This window comes from Ornithodoros turicata, chromosome 10 (assembly GCF_037126465.1).
Source record: "Ornithodoros turicata isolate Travis chromosome 10, ASM3712646v1, whole genome shotgun sequence".
Classification (NCBI taxonomy): Eukaryota; Metazoa; Arthropoda; class Arachnida; order Ixodida; family Argasidae; genus Ornithodoros; species Ornithodoros turicata.
In genome coordinates, this window is record NC_088210.1 from 28,853,278 (window position 1) to 28,873,068 (window position 19,791).

Sequence of the window (19,791 nt, forward strand, 5' to 3'; positions counted from 1 at the left end):
GTGTTGGCAACAATAAGAACGGCTACGCAACACATACAAAAAAAAACATGCGTGTATGTTTGTGTTTTTCATGTTGCCCATGCCCAAGCTTGCTTCATCATCGGTATCAACCACCAAGTAGCCTGCGTTTACGCTATTTAATCAATCTTTATTTTACCGTGTTATCTCTAATAAAATACTCACGTTTTTAAATTTGGTGCATAGCTTTCGTACCAAGAACCATAAACACAAAAACACTGCATATATTGAGGATTTCTACTGCATATTTAGAAGGTTTTCAGTGCATAGTTGCACGCATATTTCAGGAGTTTTTAGTGCATATTTACCCACACTCTAGCGATAAGTTAGCCACCTCAACGGCAGAGTATGCAAAGAAGGGAGTGCAGCTGCAACGCTGTCACCGACAATGACAATGCGCAACTTGTAAGCCAACACGGATCCACTTTAGAAATGCACACTCCCCAACTCACACTCGCAGCCACGTCCCTCACACAAGTAAAACACGGTAAGCTTGTTCCTTTTATTCTCACTCTTGCACAAATGAAACGGTAGTGAAGCTCCAACAAAAACCTCAACAGCAGTCTGCAATTTCGTTTCCTCCTACAGCATTTTTTTGTTTAACACCGAGGAACAAAAAACAACCATTCATACGGCGTACTCCTCCTGCAGAACATACGGGTATCGTACACACCTCCCCGCAGAAGATACGGTATACTCCTCCTGCTCGAGCACAGCACCCTGTCCTCACAAAGAGAGGGTGAAGAGTTTATGCTTTGTGGCAACACATGACCCGCACTGTTCGTGTCTTGCACACGTCGACCCTTTTTTTTTCTTTTCTTTTTTTTTTCGCGCACCACTCTGTCCTTCGTCACGTTGTTCCGTCACCCTCTACGACCAGATACTGTCCTCTCCCTTTTTTTTTTCTCTCTCGGAATTTCTCGAAAAAGCGGGTGAAACGTCAAATGAGGAAACGCAGAACTTGCAGCCTCGAATTGGGCTCCGGTCCCTTTCTTGCTCTCTCCTCCCTTTGCAATTTTTTCCTGTGGTGGGATGATGTGTTTCTGTCGTGCCCCCGCGAGCAACACTGGAAGGAGGGGGAGGAAAAAAGGGACGGGGGGATAAGTGTGTGGAGTACGGGAGCCGCACACGCACCGGCTCCGGCCATCCTTTTTTTTTTGGCGTTGCAAACGAATACGTATTGTCAGTCACAGTCCTCGCTGAAGTCGTACACAGAATCATTCGCGGGTGGGTTCTGCGGCCGGGGCGCAGGCGAGGACGAGGTTCCGGCCACTGAGTTGTGCCTGGCACGGGACTGGGAACCCTACGGAGATAAATGTGCATGGCCTCACGGAGACAGAATGGCAAAAATGTCGTGACATGTAAAGCCAGCGAAGAGATGTTTTCTCCAAGTCAGATGTACATTTGTCGTAGCTGCTCTTAGAGCCACAGTGCGTTAAGTGCTGAACAGACAGAACAAGACAATGAAAAAGAACCTTCAAATGAACATTATTATTAGAGCCTGAAGTTTTCGGGTTTTATTTTTTTTCCAAATTCGGGGGGTAAAATTCAGGTCAATCACTTGATGTCAAAAATTCATGCAAATTCGGGCGGAAAAATTACCATCAGGTCGTTCATGCAGTTATGTTGAAATCAGTGAAACTGTTTAACTATGTTGACTCGCGTGCATTATCACGCAGCAGAGATTACACGCCGGTACTCCCAGATGGTGTCTGCATCTGTAAACTTAGCCTTCTTGGGTCAGGGGTGCATCCAGAACCTCGATTTGGGGGTGTTTTCTCGAGCGCATAGTGGGAGAGGGGAGAGAAGAAAATCCAATGTATAAACTGACATTTTGGGGGAGGGGCGATCGCCCCCGAAAAAGCAAAAGGAAAGGTGAAAACACAAGTGTTTATTGTGCCAGCAGAAACTGCAATACCAACTCTGGATGGCAGGGTCATTTTTCTCTCTGATTTTTTACCAGACAGCCAGGGGCAAAAAAATATTTACTCTTCCATTCTCAGTTGGCATTTGGGGCCGACAGGTATTTTCCCAACAATCTGCGATGATGACCCAACGACCTAGCCAGAGGCGAGATGTATCACCACACTGAGATGTGTTTTGCATGTAACATCACCTAGCTGAGGCATTCATCTTTCAGTATATAGGTAAGGAGATTATTCTCTCACACCTGCCTCACTGAGGCTAAGAGTACACGAAACGATAAAACAAACTGCCTCAGTTTCATTCAATTAGAACTGCTGCAAAGAGGCCAGTGCTTACTGCGACGTTTCAGTTACTATAATAACGTCAACCATTTTAAATTGGCCCAGCTGTTTCGTGTAGCACCTCAGCATCTCCACTAACAGCGCAGGATGCTTGGCATAGTTGCCAACACTAAACCTCTCATTCTTATCGTCATGGAGTTTCCAAATCTGCGTCGCAGATGTCTAATCACCGTTCGGCACACCTGGGATTCAATCTACCCTCTTGTCCATGTATGAGTAGACAAAGACAGAAAAAAAAAAAAAAGAAAAGTACATACCAGAAATGTTCGCCCTGCATTTGTCCTCGAAGGATGTAAGCTATCACTTTGTGCCTGCAGAAATGTTGAGAGCGAGCCCAACGAACTGCTCTCGAGCTCAGGAGCAGTAGGGACAGGATTAACACTTGCGCTGCCAGCAGCTGATGGCGTTCCCATGGTAGCATCAGATGCTTCATCGTTGAGCAGTTTCCGACAGATAGGACATGTGCCATGCTGCGCAGAAACATGGTGAGGTGAGGCTTCGCAGAGCAATTCCAAGTTGTACGCATGGCTGCGGCTTCAGAGAATATCATCTACAGGGTGCTTCGGTTAAATCCCCGGGTTAAACAATTCGCGAACAGGTGCACCAGTCGAAGAACTTTCTTTTTACAAGTATCTACAAGATACCACCTACAAGCTGTGCACTGTGTGAATGAGTGGGGGGCGCTCATTATTTAAATAAAAATTGAAATGAGTTTCGTGAAAAACAGAACTTCTGAAGCAAGTCGCCGTCGGCTTTAAAATGTGTATTACCTGTTTCGGTACCTTGAGTGGACACCTTTTAGAGAAAAATCTGCCACTGAAGCCGGTCGTTTGTTGCAGTAATTAGTTGGTTGCAGTTTACATATTTTTGTCATGGTGAAGCACAAAAGCACACCCTTCCACTCCCTTATCCACCAATGAATTATGTCCTCTTGTGCTTCGCCGTGACCAGCCCGAACTGAAGGTCCCAAAAAGGGGTAGTACCCATTTTAAGTGAAGAAAGCTCTTCGATTGGAGCAGCCATTTGCGAATTATCTAGCCTGGGGATTTAACTGAAACACCCTGCATATCAACCATATGCAAGAGACATGGCTGTACGTACAAGCTCCAGCCATGGTATGATGCAGTCAGGGTGAAAATGATGTTGACAGGACAACTTCTTGACTGGTTCCTGTGGCCTGAAGTCTTCCATGCATACTGTACACTGCAGCAGTTTGTCTGGAGAGACATGACAACAACATCAGACACAAAAAGAACTCCGAGGACAGGCCAATGGCGATAAATTTGTGTAAGCTTTTACTACAAGGATTAATCTTGTATGACCAGTTTTGTAAATGAAACCTTAAAAGAGCATAAAGCTTTCACCCCATATTCTTTTTGTTTTTGGCTGTTGCATGTTCTGCAACAAATAAAATGAGCTCCTGCGAAACAATGACAAGCGCAGGTGAAGAAATTTCTTTATACAATCTAGGAAATCTACCGAAGGAACGCTGAAGCAGCAATATGTCAGCAACAAGCCATACGTATAGGAACAGGCCCAATAAAGAAATCTTTCACTCGTTTGAAGTTCAGTGCTTGTGTTGCGCCCTCTTTCTCGTCCTTCTCGTTTTAAATGGTTTTACTCAGACTGGAGTATTTTAACGCGTTTAATACGTACTAACCAGCCCAATTCATTACCCTTGCTACATGCATAATTTAGCAATCATTGAATTTCACAAATCGTGTCACAAAAAAAAATACAAGATGGGGTCTAGCCTACCTCAAAATCTGCACACTTATAGCCATCTGGCTTCAGTTTTATTGAAAAACTTTTCAAGCGTCATTATGTTATATATGTTGTAAATGAAAGTAAAAATCAAGTAAAATCCCACACCACACATTTTAAATTTCCTACAATATTTTATGTAACCAGGTATTGCATAATTACGTTATGAGCAGGTACTGCATGCAAGGCATAATACATAAAGTACAAATTTCAAAGCAACTGTACTAATTATCCCAGCACATTTCTGTCGATGCTCACCCACTTGGTCTTGCTCAATGTGCACTGTAGGAATTTCAGCTATTTTCTCCCGAGGAAGCGGTGGAGGACCCGTACCGTCTAGTTGGTTCAGTAACTGCAATGATACACGCATCAAGCAAACAGAATTGGTCCCTTAATCCACCCTAACCAATGCAACTTCCTCAAATTTTTCCTTGCAGGAATATATACTTCATCCACTGAATGTACACTGTCTCAAATATCTAGCACAAATTTGGTGAAAACCACCAATGATACTCATAGTACCCAGCACACTTGCCTCAAATTAAAAGCACACAGAAAATGTACCCTAACTAATATGGTTGGTTTCACAGCTGTATATTCAAGGGTATTCACCTGTGTGATGACTGCATCCAGGCCCCCTCTTCCCCAAGCATAATCACCTGGATTTCCATGCAGATTCACAAACCTGCAGGAAGTTATGTCACTCAATGACCACCAATAGACCTTTTAGAACAGCAAGCGCCACCTGGTGCACGCAAGGGCTCATGGGAATTGAGAGTGTCTTTACGGCATTACAAGACGGTCAGAGGGGGAGGTAGAACATCATCATCATCATTCCTGGTGTGCGCAGCAGCAGTGTCGGCCGGGTTAAACCATAACCGAAGCAGACGACAGAGTGGGTTAGACCATAACCGAAGCAGACGACAGAGTGGGTTAAACCATAACCGAAGCAGACGACAGAGTGGGTTAAACCATAACCGAAGCAGACGACACAGTGGTGTCCCTCAAAATTCCCACGCTGCTTGGCACGCACATCTTTTTAAAATCGTCTATTCCTCAAACACCATGTCTTGATTTCACTTCTTGTTGAGGAGTTTTTGTGTGTCTTCGATTTGGTTTTTGTTGAATATTCTCACCAGCCAGAGAGAAAAAAAGGTAAAAGGTGCTTGCCAGGGTCGGCATCTACTTTTTGCCTCCAGGGGCACAAAGGGGATTTGATGTCAAAACATTTGTGTCCCGTTTCGCACACCCCAGCATATTACCAGAGAACTTTAACACAACTTTCTCTGTGGTGCGCTGAACCGTTATGAACTAAAATAAACTGGTTTGAACCGTCATTGCTGTGCTCCGGAATCTCAATACCTGAACCAAAACCTGTAAATTTTTCGGTTTGCCACCCTGCATAGAAGCAAGCTTATGCAGAGTATTAATAATACCACTTACACAGGAAGGCCTTGACCAGCTATAAAACCTGGAAGAGACAACAAAGTTCAAGTAAAATTTTAGTTGTTTCTCTGTTCAACGTGCTGCAGACTTCAGACTCTTGTCGTACTCAAATTATTAAGGGTGGGATTATTTACCAAAAGGTAACATTTGCTTCAGTTTCACTTTACATAGTAGCTTACAAAAATGAGTACATCTCTCTACCACAGTAGTTCCCAAACTCTGCTACACTTCCACCCATCAAAAATATAAGATACCGCTTCGCAACCCCCTCCATTCCCAATGGTTTTTTGCCATGCCACAAGCTTTCAATTTCACAATTTCAGTGCATGAATAGTAATGCACAAAATTGATGCTGAAATTTAATTTGAGAGTTAATACAGTCTGAGTGAATCAGCTGTGCTAAAAATCATTGCGAAAAGAAAAGAAAAAAAAAACATGTCAGCAGGAGTGACTGTTCCTATTCACTAAAGTGGACTTTGTAACAGACATTGGGGTGCACTACCACAAACTTTTTTGTGATGCAGAATAGTGGGCAGAATGTGGTCTAAGGACATCATTTGCTGTCTCTCTCTCCTTTTCTTTTTTTTCTCAAGTTCTCGAGCTGGTTCGTGACCCCCCGCTGAATCTGTCGCGACCCCCAGTTTGGGAAATACTGCTCTACCAGATAAAGAATGGCAGTCACTCACCTCCACCGCCAGTGAGGTTGGCAAATATTTGGTGAATAATGCTGAAACAAGAAAGAGACTCGTAAAAAAACTATCAGTGAACAAGACACAAAGAAAAGACAAGGGTAATTCCACCTCAAGTGCCCTGGTTGCACGGCTCGCAAGACACCGATTTCCGAGAAAAAAAAGAGCATAACGTTGCCGCTGATATCAACATCATGCACCCCATGTAATATTTTTTGCAGAAGCTGCAAAAAAAGCAGAAGGCAGAGTGTCTCGTAAAAAATTCTAATGGAACTGCCTTTAGAAAGATTAACACTGCACCTGCCTGTGTCCGTTTGCAACAGAAAATTGAGGCGTATTCCTTGAGTGAGTCACCACACACAAAAGTCCCATAAATGTATTTTTTATCAGTTTGGAAGGACCAACTGCAAACTTATTCTTATTCGCAATGCATTAATTTTCAGGAATCGCTCATCCAGTCGCTCGCAAAGTTATGTGTGTGTATTTAATTTCGCGATTCCAGGCCAGTTTCCATTCGTGGGATTAACGTGAAGCTGATTTAGGGATTAGGCGTCCAGTCGGCACGTGTTTTCAAAGGTTTTTCCTGTCGACCTCAAAAGTGCTTGCGACATGACACGTCTGTAAGCAAGTTCAGCAAGCTGTACCGGTGAACTGCAACCTAAAGTGAATGTGCTTGTTGCACTAGCAGCACACTTAACAATTTCTCACGGGTGCACTAAAGAAGAAAAAAACACTGAGATACTATCACTGTATGATAAAACATAACAGACGTCATCTGCTAAGCGAGGCGTGAAGCGGTCATGTGACCTTAAAAGGCCATTAGCATGCGACCCTCAACGCAGACGAACAAACATCCCTAGAAATCCCTAGCATGAACTTCGTTTTGTAAAGTGAGGAGCTTAAGTGAGTGTGAGGTTGGACGCAACGCACAGTTGAGGGCTCCCTCCGTTGAACATGTTTTGGGAAACTCAAGCGCTAAGCCGGTCTTGCGGGAGCGACGTCTTAAGCAAAGATTGGTGCAGAGGGCGGTCAGAGTCCTAACTCGCCCTCCAGTGCCACATTTGGAACCTGAGCTTCAAGCTTACTTTTGTGCGATATGTGGGTCATTCAAACTCGATAAAAAATACATCTGCAGTTTTTAGTTTTGTCCCATGCACTGCAATATGTGGTACATTCCAAACCAATAAAAGAATACATTAACTGGTTTTACAGTTGTGCTGTGTACTTCATGTTCTATACTGGGTCTTTCTTTTCTCTTAAACTCAAGAAAGTGCTACCTCACTGGCATCTACAGCTGCTTGCTTGCATTCTGCTTCTGTGTACAACATTTACTGCAGTTCTATGTGTGGTGGCTAGGGAAAAACATGACAAGCTTGTCACACATCGCGTCCATTTCATTCAACAAATACGTCTCATTCTTCCGGGTGCAAACACAGACGGATATGTAGCATTAATTTTCCTAAGTACAGAAAGAAGTTTTGGTGGGACAGTCCCATTTGAATTTTTCATGTATGTAAAGCCGTACCCCACTCTACACCCGCTCCAACACACCCTACTTTACGGTCCAGCACCGGAGTTCTGAGCTGCCTGATGCTATGTGGCTTCAGGAAGAAATATTACATGTAGTGCATGTTCACATTAATGGCAATATTATATTTTTCCTTGGAAATCAGCGCTGGTCAAGCCACGTGAAACAACTTGAGTCACCAAATAACAATCGCTTCAGAGAGGCGACACTAAGATCCAGGAGCGAGCAGCAGAGTCATGATGAGGCCATTTTGTTTCTGCACCACGCCAGCGTGACCTAACGGCTCTCACGATGCCATCTATCGAGCGTGCTCCAAAATGTTGCTCTCATTGTGAGCAACTCACCGAGCTAGATGCCTTGAGCTCACCTTGACCTTCTCAGGACACTCTCGTAGACAGTGCATAGGTTACGTCGCACAACAATCACATGCTGTTCCCTAGGCTGCCTTATATGCCGCATTATTACCGCGAGCATTATGTTAGCTTGGGATGGTGCTGGTGTGGAGCGGAAACAAAATGGCTTCTCCTGCTTGTCTGTGGAACTCAGTGTCGCTACTCTGAAGCGAAGCTGATGTAGTGCCTCTAGGGACAACCAACATGCGACGGTAACTGCCGACACTTTGCAACTTACATGCGCTGCTTCGGTAACAAGACTAAAATACTGTCACGTCATGCTCATGTTCATTGTGTTACGTGATGTCGTGTTTCCAAAAATAGTGCACGCAGTCCATTTAGACCGATATTGGTCATATAAGCTCATAGTTCTCAAATGCCTTATTAGTAAACTTGGTTTGTAATTGAATTAAAAACAATTAAAAACCCCCAGTGCTGGGTAGGACAACGACAGAGGATAAAAGGACAAGGACCGGCACTGACGGTAGGACACAAGTCATCGGCACAGTTTCAAGTACTCGCCAGACAACTTTCTCTCAACTTGCAAAAGAGGTGGGACAATTTCATCAGTGCCGGTCCTTGTCCTACCTAGCACTCGGGGTTTTTAATTGTTTTTAATTCAATATGGACCAACCAGCCCAAACGCTTGCTCTGCTACTTGATTTGTAATCTGGAACAGGTAGTGCTCCCAGAGGGGAGGAAAAAAAAAAACTCCCAATGTGCACTCTCATGTGTCCTGTGCTACCTCCACTACGCTTGCATATACATTTAGACTTAAAGTTCCAACTCCAAAAATAAGGGCAGCTCAACAAACTGTGCAACCTATGTTGTTTCTGCAAGTATTGAAGTGAGTCATACTTTAGTGTTCCCAACTTAACAGGACAAACCAACCTTCTGATAGCTGTGCTGCCTGCAAAGTCCACAAACAGATGCTAGGGAGGCTTCTACCACTCCAAATATCTTAACAAAAACATGTGTACTTACCCCTCTATGGGTTGCCTAGCATGTCGGTCTACGTGTGGAGCACGTGATTCGCGAGGCCTTGCTCGGCCGCGGCCTATTCGATGGCGCGTGTGCAGGGGTTCCGCTAGCGTGCTCCACGTCGCTTGATGACCGCTGGTCGACGCGCTCTCCGGAGCCCCGGCTCTCAATCCAACTAGCGAGTCTTCCCCCGCACTACGTTCTAGCCTTCGGAGGAAGTCCATCATAGTGTTGTTCCAGATCTGCAATAGGCGTGAGTACATTAACCTCGAGTAGTTTACACAAGCCTTGTCACACACATGCACTGGTTGCGTATGAATAAATAAATACCTCGGAGAACTGGGCTGCTGGATCCGTATCTTCATCCGAATCTCTACAACGGAAAAAATATTCACTCAAAAGAGGTAGGTGCAAAGCATGACCTACTACAGGTTTTCCCAGTGATTTTAATCCGAGCGCCATCGAAATTAATCCACGTGCCATGCAAACTTTACGGGGCATGGATTAATTTAGCTGGCACTTGGATTAAAATCACAGGGAAAACCTGTAGATTGTAACGACGATGTCATACGGACCCCTTCCCAGCGCCGCATTTGGAAGCTAGTGGTCGCGCCACTCATCGGCCCGGTTATTGCTTCCTCAACTTCTGCAATACTTTGTACTTCACCTTACCTTGGTATTTTTTTGTACAAGCGGTGGATGTCCCACGGGAGATGCTTCTTTCTAAAATCGATTATCGTCGTCATTCTACAAGTTTTCATAGGAGCTGTTACTGTCGTCTGCTACGGTAGTCGTACGTCCGCTTCTGCCCGTTCAAAATTCAAATTTCCATCGTTCAATCATGATGTAGATGTCGCGGGCCGCTGAGTAGCGCCCCTGGCGGATCGTGAGGACGGGCTCCTCATAGGGGTTGCCGATTATGACGTGGTCGTTATAATCTAATAAGTCGTGGTGCAAAGTGCGCACAAGGGCATTGATGATGATACAACCATTCCACAGTGCAAACAACATTGTGCAGGACCAGTGTTTGCACCAGGGCTCGAGGCTAGATATTTGTGTGCGTGTGTAGGTCGTTACATAGTTTGTACAGCTCTTCCACCACATACGATTTTCCATATTCCACATGGTGCAGCTTTTCCCGTGCTTCCGCCAAAACACACTCACCAAGGTGTCACTGTACTTGTATTATCACTATTGGCATGAAGGTAGCTGAGCAGTACAGATGTCTAAGCAATTTACACGAGTTCTGTACACGATGCGTGCAAAAAGGAGAAAAGGACTTTGGGTCTACACAATGACCCTGGTATATGTCTGTGTGTACGCAGCAGCAAAAAAAAACAAAAAACGTAGTGTTTGAAGTGATTTGATAGCATCCAAATTCATTAAAAAGTGTGGAAGTAGATATATACAGATGACACAGCTTCCTCAAATGTGTTTGTGAATAAAAAAAAAATTGGCAGTATCTTACGACGCTATGCCCAACACATTTAAATGCGGTAACTTTATAGGGCCATCGTTGACTGTGAAATTCTGCTTAAAATGATATTAAAATTTTATTGGTATGCGGTGTTGGTACACGACAGTGCCACAGTTCCACAAGTTCATGGACATATCTACACGGTGGCTGGCCCTACAGAGCTATTGCTTCAAAACATGGAAAAGATATGGCAATGTAATATGCACTTGAGAATCACGTCCAACAAGGGACTCTCTGTTTTATGCAATTAAAGGGTAGATGATGCAGATGAACTTACAATGCAGGTTCATTTGGACCATGAGCTAATTCTTCGATGAATCCTGATTGACACCTCGGACATGTGTATTCCTGGAAATATAGAATTGTGAAGTGGCTGCCTCTGTATGTGGGACGCGTACTACCGCATAAATACGGTTTCTATACTATATACATGCCATCTCTGCTTTCTTAAGCGACACACTTATTGCAAGCACACACTGTTTTTGGTTACTTCCTTTCCTAGCGGTACGCGAAAGCCAAAATACCACCCGGATGAGAAACACCTTGAGAACATTGCATCAATCTGATGCAAAAGAAACGAAGCGTGCCAAAGCGAAATTGTTCACTCTAGGAGAACCCTCGAAATATATTGCTTAACTAGACAGTTTGTACGAGTGCAATTTTCTGCCCATAACTCGGTGCGCAGGTGTATATAAGCCGGTAAGGTCGTAGTCTAAAACGTAGCGCTTTGCTCATATTTAGCATGTGCAAAATCCGCGATGATCATCCATGTATAAAGTGCTGTGTGAACGCTTCCGTGTTACAGACACATCACTATCCATTTATCGTGTGCTTTAGATAGATAAGGGTCCAATAGCTTGCATTGAATCATTAGGCTTAGGCTTTTAAACATCAACGTGAAGTTCTCTGCGGGCTTGAAGACAGGGGGGGTCTGGAACGTCTTAAAAACTCAAACATCCTTACTGGTAGAACAGGACTAATCTCTTGGTTACATTTATGGCAGAAGAAACGCACAGCAGGTGTTTCTACTGCTGCCTCTGCCATCCTTCTTTCCATGGATGGATCTTCCACAAACTTTATCCCGCAAGTTCTCGACGTTACTGAGAGAGGGCGGTACTATCAATGCCACTAGCCCTCTACAGTGGAAATCGGGAAGGAACCAAATAATTTAACGGTATTTTGTATGAAACTATAGTTAATACAAATGCAACTCCAAAATTTTGGCTAGACATCAATTTTCATTGTAATGGTGTTCCTTTAGGGCACTTCAAAAACAAAAAGATCTGTCGTCTGCATTTGCCGCATTTGCTTTACCCGCCACGCGCCATTCATAGGTTATATGTTTGCGTCGTTCGTGAAGGTAAGTGCAAGTTACGCTTGAATAACTGTACATAACTCTTCAGTGTCACGTTATCTGAGACCAATGAAAGCCTCTGCGGGAGGGAAACTTAGGAAGTACCCGCTTGCGCTCTTCTCAATAGGTTCTCAAATAGACAGCCGCCACTTTCGGTTAACACTTCGCACGGCGACCGGCTTCGCGTACGTTAGGCCGCGTTTTTGGCGGCAAATGTTTGTATTCTTCTCCATTTCTGAGGATATCAGAGGAAGCTACCCGCACATCAATTAGAATCTTATTGATTCTCACAAAAGTAGACAAAATACCGTTGCTTACACGTACCCAGGCAAAAATCTGTACTGGTCCCAGAATGGTTCCAGTTGAATCTGAATGGTCCCGACCGTAAACGCCATTCTTTCAATGTATTTCATGCAGGAATTTGCGCGGGATTTTCATCTCTGGGACGGGCGAAGGTTTGCTATCCATGCAGTTGGCGGACGGTAACACTCATGTATCTGCCTGCATTTCGAGCTGTTTTATATTTAAAAACGTTAGTAAAAAGGAAATAATGTATTGCCATACATTTATTATAAAAAAATGTGGTGACCATTGCTGAACATGTCTAATCTTACGCTGTGTGTTTTCTTTGCAGTGGAGCTAAAACAGGTGCTAAAGAAGGTGGCACCAGGTAAAGGCTGGCTATCACACATATTCTCCACTGGAAAATTGAAAGCACAAAGTGTGTTCAACAAATCCTCAGGTACGGCAATATTTGTTACTTACCCAAGTTTCCCGCATATGCCCTTATGTATTCCTCGGCGTCACTTACGTTGTTGAGCGTTGAGCCAGTGATTTAGAAATATATGTAGCGAATTGATACTAGACAACTTTTCGAGTCTTAGCAGGCTTCCACATATCCAGTCGAACCTCGTTAATATGACCACGACCGTTCCCACAGTATTGGTAATAAATTGAACTGTTTGATAATATGGGTAACACAAGGCTGTGCTATCTACTGCAAAACAGGAGGCACTGTTGAAGAACATTGCAGTTTACTTGCGGAAGACATCTGATAAATGTGTCTGCTTATAGTCATGGGAGCTGAGGGAGAATTTTATAACATATTCTTGTTACATTTAACCATGAAAATAAGACACTGTGGGAGAGAAGCGGGTGCAAACAGAGACAAGGATGCAGGAGACGAACACACGGCAAACACAATATGCATGTCTTCCTGTTGCTGAAGGGACTCCAGAGCTGTTATGAGCCTTTGACAAAGCCAGTCTTGAATGCCGAATAACTTATTGAGGTGCCTTCTCTTGGTCTTCACTATTCTTTGAGAGTATAAGGTCGCTGACAATGGCTGTTCTAGCCCTCATGTCATTGAACTCTGTTAGCAGGGGCCCTGCTAGTGTCCTCAGTGCCCAATTCGTCAACAGGAACCCCCTAGCCACTTCTCTGAATCTTTAAGCACTATGCGCACAGTAGATGTTCCTGTCTGGAACAGAACTTCCCCCTCGTCTTCCCGCTGATCGAGCTCTTGACGGGTAGAGGGTCTCTCCAAAAATCGGAGGCATATTCGCTTCTTGGTTCCGGCGGTCGCCTCTGTCAGCTTGCGTCTCGTTCCAGGCATGGCGATTACAGCAGGTCGGTATGATCAAGGGCAAGGCTCTTTTAGGTACTACATTTACCGGTGCCACAAAGAACATCATGTGTGACCTTGAAAGAAGGGTTAAAAGAAGCTAAAACAACAAGGCACTTGTAGGTCAGGACGATTACTTGCTCAGCCTCGTGGGGTTCATAACATCGACGGCACAGTACACATTTATCTGTGCAAAAAAGATATTGGTCATTCTCGCATAATCGAATTGTCACATTAACGTCGTTAATGTGACGATTCCAGGAACCATTCCTGAACAAAATGGTCATAAAGCGAGGATGTCAAATCAATGAGTGTTGTATTAACGAGATTTAACTTGTTTCCTAACATTGAACGTAGTCATGCTCTTGAGACAACAGGTCATCAGCATTGGGTGCATTCAAGCTGTATTCGACTAAGTGCAGAGCGTGACAGTCACCGCTGGCTGTTGCACTATGAGGCTGTACACGGCCAGACATCTCACCAAAGGCTTAACAGGTGTTGGTGTGGTGGAAAGGAAGAGATAAAGAAAGAGGTTGAAAAAGCCACAGGGCTATAGTTCTATCACAAAAAGTCTGACTGTAAGTGGTCTGACATAGACAGCACTGACCAACTGAACCACAAATTTCCTATGGCTTTGTCATTGTGCATGAGGATGTTTTTGAGGATGAGGACAAGTGACAAAACAGCACAGCAGTGTCGTGGAAGCAACATCTCTATGCTGCCCACCACTTCTTCCAATGCAATCACGGGTGATGTAGGCATTCTCGGAAATCTCGAATTCGGGACAGTAATGCCGCTAAACAAACCCGCTGCATCAACAGGATAATTTTCATGCCCCCCTTCGATACCTCCACATGCAAAGTAATCTCACGACAAAATGGCTTGTGCAAACACATTTTATGAAATTAGGTTGCCATCTTTTTACATCAAAATTCTTCTTTTTTTTTCTTTTTTTTTTCATGTCCCTCCAGCCAGGACAGCCATCGAGAATGTAATCACGAGGCGGTCTCTGCTTCACACTCTGATATAACACAAAAAAAGATTATGTACAGCGATGCATCGATCCGCTCATCTAGACAACAGGAACTGGAGAATGTGTAAACTGAACACGATGAGTGATGATTTCTAAACACACCTGAGGAACTGCCCCTGTGTTGGCTCATGCTACATCCGTAACACTTCTTTCTCTCGAACAATATACAAATTGCAATGGTGCACTTAGCCCCGTGCACCACAGTGGACCTTCCACACTAACCTGTCCTCCCCCTTCACTCTACACAGCCCTAAACAAACAAAGCGTTCATTTTCATAAATAGTGGTAACATCACATGACAACAGTAACGTGGATGATGGCACCGTATTAAACTTATCTTGCTTTGTGGGCTCCTACTCTCATCAGAATGCTTCTCTGCGCAGCATACTAGTATATCTTACAGAGTGCCGAATTTTTGTAGGCGAGCGCCTTTCCGTGCTCCTTCCGTAGTCCGAAAGCCCGGCGAGGAGCGCAGTAAGACGCGGTGCTGCTATGAAAAGAGTGCTATTCTCATGAAAGTGCAGCCCGACATTCTTTGTGGTACATTCATGACAGAAATGTTAACCCAAGGTGTTTACAGGACAGAGATGTCATTCAAACTAAAGCTCTACCTACTATAGTAAATATAGAGAGTTCATAGGTATTTTGGCTTTGCTAACTTTTGCATCCAATACATTCGTATGGTCGGGCTTACATAAGGGTTGCATATAAAGTAACCACATTTTTTTTTAAGCTTTAATATCTCGTCATACGGGACTGACAATTTGTACAACATAAACGTTGCATTTCTTCCTCAATGGCTTCAATATAGAATCGATCATTTAGGCCAGCCTTTCAATACATTATGCGCACTTAAATATGTCAAAATGGCTTGAGAGTTTACCCTCATTCACATTCTGCCCGAGGGTCCTACAGAGTTGCATTTATTGCATAACATTCGGGAACCAAATTTATAAAAATTTATGCTCGCGCCACATTTATGAATGCCGTTGTAAAAAATGGGTTCCAAATTAAAGGCATCTTAAATTAACGTGCACTCAGCCCTACTTAACACAAAATCTGAGTCAGCTGACGACTCTCCGGAGACACAAGCAGCATCGTAAAACGTCGGAGCAAATCGCTTCCAAAGTCAAACACATTCTACGAATGGTGTCACACGTACTACCATTTGAGTCACCTAAAGTATGCCCAAAATGGAAGTTGTCTGGATGACCTAAGAATGTGACTTCACGATTTAAACGTTAGGCAGTTTGAAGAATGCTGTGGTGAACGTAGACGGAGCAGAGAAAAATAATCTGTGTAACAAAATGACAGTCCTTTTTTACAGTGGGCACATTAAGAACTATAGACGAAGCAGAGGATAAAGCTAGAGATGATAAGGGGGAGGAGGGCTACGCACACAGAAGTAAAGTGTCCAACACACAGTCCACTCAGTAGATGACTTCATAGACAGTAGCCTTCTTGTCCCCTGAACCCGTGACTATGTACTTGTCATCTGATGAGATATCGCAGCTCAGCACAGATGACGATTCTTTGGACTGCAAGGAAACACGTTATGCCATCAGCAATGCAGTTTCGTATGAACCCTCAAATGCACCGGATATCCCGACAATGAATTGCGTAAGCTTTGGAATATCCTGCCCATATTGGCACAGGTCTGGAATCTCTCATACTCGAACAACCTTTGTCTCAGTAACCAAAGACGAGTGTATGAAGATCAACAATATGGACGTCCGTCCCCCTTTTGCAAGCATAACTGCATGCTTCAGAAGGAGTTGGGGCCTGTGCTTGCAATCTATTATGTTCATCAACATGTCAGTCAAACATAAAAGAACTGATGTTCTGAGGCTGGAACAATATAGAAGACAAATACATACAAAGCCTCAAATTGCCTAAGAAATTAACGACGAAAGATGAAAGTCACTGAAAAGGTTAGCCAGCTGTAGGACTCGAAACCACATCTTCTGGATTACTGGTCCAGGGCTCTACCAATTGAGCTAAGCTAACACGCCTCCTCAGTGACGTGCGTCATCTGAAGGGACAAACCAGCCACTCTCTCAAGAGAGTGGCTCTCTTAAGACAAATGTCATTAAATATCTCCGTGTGGCACCACACAAATGACATCAACACTGAAAACATTAAGAACTAAATGTCATTTTTCCTGCTCGTGCGGCAGGGGCATTAACTCCATGCCTAATCCAATCAGATTCTGCCGGGGGAGGCGAATGAAAACGGGATCCCCAATTTCAAGGGCAAACGAGGTTGCACAACCCACAATTTTTGCATCAATCCATGTTGTGCCTGACACTGCATTTGGAGTACAAAACAGTAAACTAATGGTATCCTCGGCTGGTCACACAGATCCTCTAAGCCGGAGAGAATGCGAGCTTGGCTCTTGCTTGATATCCATGCGGGAGGAGTCTCATAGAACCAGCCAGAGCAGCTGGCCCGCCTTTACAGCAACGAAACGACAGATACGTAACTGAGCGCAACTTCCGGTGTTCTGCCCGAGCAGAACAACACGGAGGTGATTCATGCCAAACGAGCCATGCCGATGTCATAAAGTGTCTCGGAAGAAATGCCAAGACAGTCACACAACTGGAACACTGCCAGGTCTTGCAACCACGCAGAGTCGCAGGAGGCACACGTCCAAAAAGAATCAGCCAAATGTAATCGGACAGCCCCAGTTCCACCAGCCGAGCGTGAAGTGATCGGAGGGGACCAGTCAAAGATACCATTCGACAATTATAATTTAGAGAAAAAAAAACATACTAGATTGACTCTTCGGTCAGACCATTAGAACCGGTATACCACGGTATACCTGCAGGTGCAGCTGAGAAATAACTTTTTTTTTTTTTGTAACACACAAACATATCAATAGCCTTTTTTTTTTTTTTCTTTTTTTTTTTAAAGATAATGATGATCTTTTGGTGCAATAAACGGACTAAGATTTTGTGCGAACGCGGTCTCGAAATCACTCATAAGACGTTGCTTCGAGTTCCTGGGAAAGGTTGTCCCGTGGGAACGCGGCCTAAGAATCATAAGTATTTGTAGTATTTATTCAGTGTTGTTAACAATGTGTTAGCACATACTGTATTGCGTTTTACTTTTGTATTACCCATGTAATGACCGTCACGGTCCTTTGAGTTTTTGAATGATAAATAGATAAGAGGGGGCTCCTAACCTGGAAGATGCTTGCACCATAGGGAGTCCTCCATGCATTGAGCAGGTTGTCCTTGCCCGTACTAACAAACCATTTGCCGCAAGAGGCAAATTTGAGTGAGAGGACACAGCTCTCGTGTAGATGGAGCTGGTACTTGTCCGGCTTGCTACAGTGTAGAACCTCCACGTTGCTGCTTTCCATCCTGTAAGAAGCACTCGATTGGGCATACGTTTGCACATATTTTCTGTGATTAGAGATTGAACGAGCGATAGGACGTGCGAAATACTGAAGGAGTCAATCTTACCCGACCGCCAGCCATTCTCCAGTGGGGCAATATCCTAACGAGAATATCTGTGACGTGAAGTCGTGCTGCTGCAGCTGGCGACCCTAGAAAGCATAAGGATGTTGTTAGTTTTGCTGTTCAGGAAATTGTTGCGCACTTGCACAACGTGTGCGCACAGGAAGTGAGTAAGCGTACTTTACTAAGGAAATGCTTCGCGGTTTTCGCATCAATTTGAGGAACCCTAAGTGCTGTTATAGCGTTCTCTGATCTTCTGTACTATGCACTGTGGGCAGCGTGACCACACAAAATTTATGTGCTGTAAAAGTGATGAATTTCACGTTCTTAATAATTTGTGAGTTTGCTAAGGGGGACGTCTAAGAAAACATTTTGTGACGTATATTTTATTTGGTTGTGCCATGGAGATTATCTGTGTCAGAATGCAGGAAGCAGGCTTTGCCATGATTGTCTGGGGAATTATCTGTGCTTCTCTGACACCGATGTGGAATCAAACTTTTACTTTGGTGAACTAAACATTGACATTGAGGAATGTATGGATTATAGAGTTGAGAACAAGAGGGGTGTGATGAAATCATGTGCGAATGAATGTGGGCTCGACGTCAAGCAGTGTAAATGTTGCTAGAGCGTATGCTATAGGTGCACTAAAATAGTGCTGCAATAGATTGCACTCAATGGGTTAGTTCAACTTAGTGAAACTCATTCGTTGCAAAATAAAGAAGTTCAAGGCACATGTGGGAGACTGACAATCCTTTGCGGTGGGCCTTCTTTCAGGACCACATGGTAGTCCTTCTGAAATGCGAAATTTCATATTCTGCTGTTTTGTATTTGCCTTTTTTGTTTTTTAACATTCCTCTTCATTAGTATTTTTATGTATGAAATCATCTTTCGGTTTCTTTGTTGCGTTGCACGATATTAGCAGAAACTGGAGCACCTGGCTCATTGAATTTGTAAGGGCAAAATGCAAATTACATTGACTGCGGAGAATAAAGGGTTATCCGAAACTATTAATTTTCCACTAGGAATTAGCTGGAAGCAGTGAAATGCAGTGCCATGGCACACGGCTCAAAGTTCACTACAACATATCGGGCAACCTTTCCACTAGTGTTAATTATGCAGGAGAGAAAGTATTCAAAATGAAACGCACCATACTCACCTCTCTCAGATCCCAGGACCGAACTGTGTTGTCCAGACCCCCCGTCCACAATTTGGTCCCATCACTCGAGATGTCTATGCAACTGGCGCCATCTGTGTGGCCCTGGAATTGCCTGCGTGGGGAACACAACATTGTATTTTCACTCTCAAAACATATGAACCAAGAGTACGTACAAGATGTATGAGTACCATATATATTCGTTAATTGGGACAGTACAGGGACAATGGCTGCCTCACCTCACGAGCGTCTGGTTGTGCAGGTCCCACACTGCAATGTTGCCGTCACTGCAACAACTGAAGCACACTTTGGAGTCGGGGCTGATAGCCAGGGCATAGCAAGCTGGGGCACTTGAAGTTAACTCCGCTTTGATGCGAGGCGTGGGCTGTTGAGGAGAGAAAGTTCAGCAAATTGCATAAATTGAGATAAAACTGACACACACACACAATTGCAGTGTGCACAAAGCCTAATGTTTCCTCGCATGTGGAACAGTGGAAGTGAAAGCACAATAAGCTTAGACAACTTTGCAATGCCTATTTTTAGAATCTTGTATCACTTTGGCTAGAGAGTTCGTTGGAAAAACAGCAAAATGTTGCTATCAAAA

General features: G+C 44.0%; 2 protein-coding genes across 5 annotated transcripts in view; both read right to left on the reverse strand.

Annotated features, from left to right (window-relative positions):
* Positions 1-505: 505 nt before the first annotated feature.
* Positions 506-11,663, reverse strand: LOC135369790 (E3 ubiquitin-protein ligase RNF115-like). 2 transcript variants are annotated; one of them, XM_064603307.1, is made up of 11 exons: positions 11,526-11,663; positions 10,840-10,910; positions 9,416-9,458; positions 9,089-9,327; positions 6,182-6,222; positions 5,493-5,520; positions 4,662-4,734; positions 4,308-4,401; positions 3,387-3,502; positions 2,543-2,755; positions 506-1,321 (listed from the first exon to the last, which is right to left on the reverse strand). In XM_064603307.1, exons 1-11 carry the CDS (start codon positions 11,616-11,618, stop codon positions 1,202-1,204), a joined length of 1,131 nt encoding a protein of 376 aa, XP_064459377.1. In that variant the 5' UTR covers positions 11,619-11,663; the 3' UTR covers positions 506-1,201. The 2 variants fall into 2 exon arrangements, with proteins under 2 accessions (XP_064459377.1, XP_064459378.1); XM_064603308.1 differs by having other exon boundaries at positions 11,555-11,633.
* Positions 11,664-14,420: 2,757 nt separating this feature from the next.
* Positions 14,421-19,791, reverse strand: part of LOC135369793 (transducin-like enhancer protein 4) — a 57,101-nt gene continuing 51,730 nt past the window's right edge. For 2 of the 3 annotated variants that reach the window (XM_064603313.1, XM_064603312.1), the window contains exons 18-22: positions 19,427-19,572; positions 19,191-19,302; positions 18,041-18,123; positions 17,758-17,938; positions 14,421-16,111 (exon numbers count right to left, since the gene is read on the reverse strand). In XM_064603313.1, the coding sequence (XP_064459383.1) occupies positions 16,004-16,111; positions 17,758-17,938; positions 18,041-18,123; positions 19,191-19,302; positions 19,427-19,572 (630 nt within the window). In that variant the 3' untranslated portion in view covers positions 14,421-16,003. Of the gene's footprint in view, positions 16,112-17,757; positions 17,939-18,040; positions 18,124-19,181; positions 19,303-19,426; positions 19,573-19,791 lie in introns of all 3 variants that reach the window. The other variant, XM_064603311.1, reaches the window with a different exon arrangement.